At 54.1% G+C, this 6,349-nt stretch overlaps 1 protein-coding gene across 7 annotated transcripts in view; it reads right to left on the bottom strand.

The window, feature by feature from the left end:
• Nucleotides 1–6,349, bottom strand: part of NIBAN3 (niban apoptosis regulator 3) — an 18,920-nt gene that overhangs the window by 6,320 nt on the left and 6,251 nt on the right. For 3 of the 7 annotated variants that reach the window (XR_002123935.1, XM_019641999.1, XM_019642001.1), the window contains exons 5-12: nucleotides 4,969–5,136; nucleotides 4,202–4,317; nucleotides 4,013–4,117; nucleotides 3,635–3,797; nucleotides 2,840–3,099; nucleotides 1,775–1,939; nucleotides 612–728; nucleotides 424–531 (exon numbers count right to left, since the gene is read on the bottom strand). Coding sequence is in view for 6 of the 7 variants with exons in the window: in XM_019641999.1 (XP_019497544.1) it covers nucleotides 424–531; nucleotides 612–728; nucleotides 1,775–1,939; nucleotides 2,840–3,099; nucleotides 3,635–3,797; nucleotides 4,013–4,117; nucleotides 4,202–4,317; nucleotides 4,969–5,136 (1,202 nt within the window). In the remaining variant the exon portion in view is untranslated. The remainder of the gene's footprint in view (nucleotides 1–423; nucleotides 532–611; nucleotides 729–1,774; nucleotides 1,940–2,839; nucleotides 3,100–3,634; nucleotides 3,798–4,012; nucleotides 4,118–4,201; nucleotides 4,318–4,968; nucleotides 5,137–6,349) is intronic. The other 4 variants (XM_019642003.1, XM_019642004.1, XM_019642000.1 and 1 more) reach the window with 3 other exon arrangements.

The following is a 6,349-nucleotide window of genomic DNA, read 5'->3' as shown; positions in this document are numbered from 1 at the left end:
TCAGCTTGCTACTTCTCAAGTGTCATCTTCTCAGGGAGAGCCTCCATGACCACCTGGCACCCCTACACATACATATACATACACACACACACACACACACATTCTCTCTCTCTCTCTCTCTCTCTCTCTCTCTCTCTCTCTCTCTCTCTCTGCCTCATCCCTTTTCTGAAGCCTGTGTCACCTGCTTGTACGTGATGCATAGCTCCCTCACCCCCATCCCAGCTCTCAGCTGGCAGAAACTGGGCACTGTCATGGGAGAAGCAGAAGGCATTGTGGGAGCCCAGAGGAGCCCCCAGAGCTTAGGGAACAAAAGTCTCTAATTGTCACCGTGGTTCTGTGAGCAAGAGTGCTCTGCCCATTTTACAGAGACATGAACGCATGGTCACCCTACAGGACCTGCCTGCCTTTCCCCCATTCACTCACCGCTTTGCAGCTTGGCTCCAGCTGGCTCAGCACAAATGGCAAAAAAATGCAGATCTGCCACCTGCGGATGAATCTCTTCTGAGCTGAGCCACTGTCTGACTGGAACTTCTGCACAACACACACAGCGGCTGGTCCAGCAGCCATCTGGGCACCCAGGCCCATGCCTGTGCCCTCCCCATGGATCTCACCTTCAGCACACGCCCCCTGACTTTTTCCAGCTGCTGAGCAGCCTGGTTGCAGTCCAGGGCTGTGGTCAGACACTGGTCAGCCAGCTGCAGGAAGGTGGTCACAGCGTCGGCCATGAGCTGTGGGAGGAAGAACTGGGATGGCCCCTGGGAATCCACACTCTGGTCTTATCAGCCTTATTTCTGCCCAACTGACCCCTTCTCAGCATCCAACCTGTCCCTACCAGCCACTTCCCCCCAATCTCTTTCTTGTCTCAAGAAATAGCACACCCTCCTCTGAGGACCTAGGAATCATGCAGTCAGTGGGGACCTAGATGCAAACTGGCAGAAAGCACCCTCCCCTCTAGAGGATGGTGACAGGGTGCTCAGCCTGGGGAGAAGAGAGCCGGCCAGAGTCCAGCCTCCTTGGCTGAATGCTCTTGTAAAGTGTACAAATTGAACAACTGTGCCAGCCAGGCAGCACTGGGCCTTCTCAATCCCTGTCTCCTTCACTCACTATGTCTATTAGCAGGTCCCCTCTCTTTGGCCTTCAAAACACACCCCACTTCTCTCCACCAACAGCACCCATCCTGGTTCAGGCCTCCTCCACACCTACCCCCATCAACCCCTGCTCCCCAAGGCAGGCAGGGCTTCCTAACCTTGAATTTGGTCATGCCCCAACTCTGCTCACACACCTGCTGTGGCTCCCCATTGCCTTTGGAACTGATCCCAGACTCTTAACCCCATACTCAGGGCCCTCACCCATTTACCCACCTACCTCACTGGCACATCTCCCACCTTTCTGTCCTCCCTTGAAACCTACTACCCAGTGTTTCTAAATTGCTTCATTTTCCCCAAAGGCAGACAAACTCTCTCACTTCCCAGCACTTACACACACTGTTCCCTCTATCCAGGACAGGTCCCACTCCCTTTTCCTCCCGCTGCTGACACAGCTTGGAATTCCTCTCCCAGCCCTGGAGATGGATTAGGCACCTCATTGGGACTCCCATAGCACCTTGTGCACCCCCACCACAGCCCTATCTACCACATGTGGTCACTGCCTTGTCATGCGCTCATGTCTGCATGATACTGGGAGCCCAGCAAGGGAGAAGACCCCAGCACACACTTCATACCTGCTCAGTGGAGGCTGCGGTCCTTGCCTCCCCTTCTTCCAGCCTTCTACTCACCCTCACCTGCTGTGCAAGATCCTGAGCCCCAAACACCACACTTTGCGTTCCAAGGAAGCCAAACGGTGCCACCAGCTGCCTCAGGCGCCCCTGGCTCCTCTCAGCCTCTCGGTAGCTGGTCTGCATCAGCTCTGGGTCCCATGGCATCTCCCCAAATGAGTAAACCTGTGTTCCAGTGGCAGTCGGGTGAGAAAAACATCATCAGCTGATGGAGAACCAGGGCCAAGGCACCTCACAGCCAATTCATCAAAGGAGAAACACAAGTGGAAACACATCCCACCTCAATTATCATACACACACACACACACACACACACACACACACACAGAGTAACAGTGAGGTATGGTAGGCATAAAATGGTAAAACCTGGAAAAAATAATAATACATAGTGCTGGCATGATTGATAGGAAATGGGCACAACTCAGCCCTTGTGGCATCTATGCTCACCAGCTGATACTCTCTCAGTGTTGGGCCCTAGGGCTGCAAAATAGAGTAATCCAACACCATCTGTGCCCTCAAGGAGCTCACAGATAAGTTGGGGGAGATAAACTGTAAACAATCAACCACAGTGGTGTGTAAATGCCTCCATGAGGAGAGAGGCACTGGCAGTTGCAGTTGCAGAGGGGCCAGGGAAAGTTCCTAGAGGAGGTGATTATGAAATGGAGGCTTAATGAGTTGAAGATTTCCTGGTACATAGCAGGTGCTCATTTAATATCATAACAACTGAGTTGACTGCATGGAACAGAATTTTCTAGCTCAGGGGATAGGGTGAACTCTGGCTAAACAGAGAAATGGGAGGAGAAAGAGTTGGGGGGGTGACCCCAGACTACTGTTACTTAAAGTCCTACTCTTGTCATCTTACTCCTTTCCCCTCAAGTTTAAAATTATGCCCCAATTACCATAGCATGGTGGTCCACAGTAAATAAAAAGCAGCCTAGAAAATAGTTCAGAGAAGGCTTTTCAAAAGAGAAGTTTGTCAAACAAGATACAAGATTCACAGAACTCTTCTATGAAGTTAACACACTGCCGTGATCCCGATGAACCCCTCCACCCACTAGGGCTCACCTCTTTCCGCAACCGCACGCCCGAGGGTTTCCCACGCAGGTGGCGAGACAGGCGGTCCATGCCTTGGGCTAGGAGGGCCTGCACAGCCACAAGCGCGGCTTCCACTGTGTTCAGCAGCGTTTGCGTGACCCGGGGCAGCTGCACATCCACCTTCCTGTGCAGGCACGACTCTAGGGGGCCCTGGACCTCGGCTGAGAGTGGAAGACACTGGCCTGGGTCTCCTCTGCAAGGTGCTCCACAAATGGGGTGGCGGGGAGACCCTGGGCTCGGCGGGGTGAGACGGATGGGAACGCAGACTCTGAGCACCGTCTATACCCCATTTTACAGGTAAGAATCGGAGGCTTCGAGCGAGGTGAGGTTAGTTTAAAGGCGCATGCCAGGGAGGCAGAGTCCGGATTCCAGCCGGGTTCTCTTTGTAACTGAGCAGAGCGGGAGCCACCTCCGCCATCTGACTGGACAACCCAGGTCATACCTGCCACTATCAGCGCATCCTTCCCTCTCCAGACCGAGTCTCACCCGCTCCATCTCTAGAAGGATCCCCTTTCCACGACCCAGCCCTCCTTCTTGACCCCGCTCCCGTTCGAGTCTCAGCCTTAAAGCCACGCCCATTCCCCCACCCGCATACCGAGCCCTTTCATTCCCCGCTCCTGCCCCTGCCGGTCTTCGGGTCCCGGATTCTAGGCCCCACCCCTTATATTCCTCCGTTCCCCTTCATCCTCTCAGGCTCCCGGCCCCGCCCGTCAGGCTACGCCCCATATAGGCCACGCCCCTCCAGGCCACTGCCCGGGGCCTCACCACGCAGCCTTCCTGCCACGCGCGCCCGCTGCCGCAGCATCTGGTCCACGTCCGGGCGGATCGTCCTTTCTAGGGCCGCAAGCAGCTCGTCCTTTTCGTTCTGGAAGGCGCGGAGCCCCGCGGAGGCCGCAGCCAGGACGACGGCGTCAACGGCATCCAGGAGCTGCCGGGACCCGCAAGGGTAACCCACCGGCCAGGAGCGCAGGAGAGAGCAAATAGGGCGGGGTGAAGGGACAGAGAGAGACGGAGACGCAGAGAGATGGGGACAAAGTTTAGGCGACAGTTGCTGGAGGGTGAAGCTGGGCACCTGGGTCCGGCTCCACCCACTCCGCGGCCCCCCCGCGTGTCCCTGCCCCACCTCCACGACCCCGCTTTTACCTCTGTCCAGGCCCAGGCCCGGGCTCGGCCGGCCCCCCGCAAACCGGGCAGGGTCTGGGCTCGCAGCTCCGGAAGCAGCTCCCTCATCAGCACTGTGGTCAGCACCTGCAAGAGAGGTAGGTACCTTGGGCGCTGCTGGAAGCCAAATGGGCTCCTGGGAGTCCCGGTGCAGCCTCGCGCGATACTGACCTCGGCGTCCGAGCCCAGCGTCACGTCGTCATGGCCAAAGTGGCCTTGGTGCTGCCGGTAAAGCCGTATGGCGTCCAGGAAGGCGAGGGCAGCTGGGGCCTGACTTCGCTGCAAGACTGAGGGGTGCTGCTCCTCAGTGCCACGTCTTCCGTTCTCTTACATCTGCCTGGCTCCCTATCTCCCCAAAAGGAAGCTCTCCGCCTCCTTAGCAGGTCCCAAACACCCAGGTCTCACCCACCCCCAGACCTTTCTACAAGAAATGCCCTCCACAGGGAAAACACTCCCCCCAGACCACCATTGACCCATAAAGAATCTTTATGCATACGATGCAGGAAAAGGCATCCCCTGTAGGTAGTTACAGACCAGGCCAAACTGTAGTCCCACTGCCTCTCCAGTTACGTACATTTGTTCAGCCAACAACCTGCCCATCTATATGTGTTGGTCCTGTTCCCCTTCTTCACCTGGCCGGCCCCGCATCTTTTTCAGACTCCAGCTTCGACATGCCTTCCTCTGAGAAGCCCTCCCTGATTTTCCAGGCTAATCTCCCACAGGGCTTGTGTCCCCATCATAGCCCTATCCCCTCTGTCTCCTCCCATTTTATAGATAGACATATAGACAGATATGTAGACATATAGATAGACATATAGACAATCCATTTTATAGATAAGGAAACTGAGGCTTGAAGAGAGTCCCACAACCAGCAGAGGCAGAGCCATCTGACCCCAGACCCTGAGCCCCACCACTGCCTGACCTTCCCCAGGACCCACCTGTGCCACGAAGCCGGATGCCACCCTGCAGGGCTAGCCTCCAGGCACGCTGTGCCTCCCCTGTGGCTGCAGAGAAACAGAGATGCCTTCGGAAGGGGTGCTGCAGGAACAGGGGGAAGTTCACAGGCATTTCCAAGAGGGGGTCAGGCTCTTCCTGTGTATGGTCTCCTGAAAGCAGACAGAGGAGGTCATATCTTCATTCATTCTTTTGCTCTACAATCATTCATTCACTAGGAGAAAATAACCATGAAATACTTAGAGGAACCCCTGGCAGGGGCAGTTGCTTAATACACATGATCCATGCTATTATAGCTGCAGTATCCTTACTCCAGCTCAGTGGTGGGGACGTGCCCAGGATAGACACGAGCAATTCATCCCAATACAGTTTCCCAACTTCTGCATCCTGCTCAACTCAGTGGCCTGGGCAGCCACCAACGGCATGTCCTAGTTGGCATGTGATCTGAGCCCTACTTGGAGTGGGGTTCTGGAGCCAGCCAGGCCCAGGTTTGAACCTGGCCAAACCATTTTCTATGTGTAGGGCACAATTTTTCATGTCTCAGATTCTCAGTTTTTCTCCCTGTAAAATGGGCTTAAAAGTGATACCAATGACCTAGAACTATTGGGAGGAAACAATGAGTGAATTTAGTTTTGGTTAATTTATTTGGGGTATTCTAAATCTTCAGTGTTTTGTTCTGATTTCCAGAGTGATACATACAGACTACAGTAAAATGCAATAATCCAGAGGGTAGAACTTCCTGGTCACCCCAGCCCTTCAACTGCAGCCCCCAGGGATAATAATAGCTGTTAACAGTTTGGGGGACATTACTCCAGGTTTAAAAATCTGCACAAAGCTGCATGAAGCGCATTTTTGTAACAAGATGGAGCTTTCTGGTCTATACATGGCCTTTTTGCTCCTGCATATGTTGGGATAGCTTCAGCGTCTGCACAGCTTTCCTTTCTAAGGGCTGGGCTATGATTTATTTAATCAACCCCAAAAGATGGGTATGTGGGTGGATTCTAATATTTTCAACATCCTCAGCATTGCTGCAGACCGTCCTGTTGCTGCATTTGTATCATTTGGGGGCAAGAGAGCTCTGCAGTGAAGCGAAAAATGCAATATTGGCTCTGTCCCTTACTGTTGACAGTCCTCAGCCTCAGTGTTTTCATCTGTGAAATGGGGTAGTTAGTGATAGGAGGCCTGCTGGGCAGACTCAATGAGATAACACAGGCCCTCATCAGGTCATCCAGCACAGTTATGCTGCTCCTTACCCTGTTCCTGCACAGTGTCATGGGAGGTAGGAAGAAAGGGAGAGAGGGAGGAAGAGAGAGAGAGAGAGAGAGAGAGAGAGAGAGAGAGAGAGAGAGAAGAAGAAGAAGGAGG

The sequence above is a fragment of the Hipposideros armiger genome, unplaced genomic scaffold (assembly GCF_001890085.2).
Source record: "Hipposideros armiger isolate ML-2016 unplaced genomic scaffold, ASM189008v1 scaffold_64, whole genome shotgun sequence".
NCBI lineage: Eukaryota > Metazoa > Chordata > Mammalia > Chiroptera > Hipposideridae > Hipposideros > Hipposideros armiger.
This window is presented reverse-complemented; position numbering and strand designations above follow the sequence as displayed.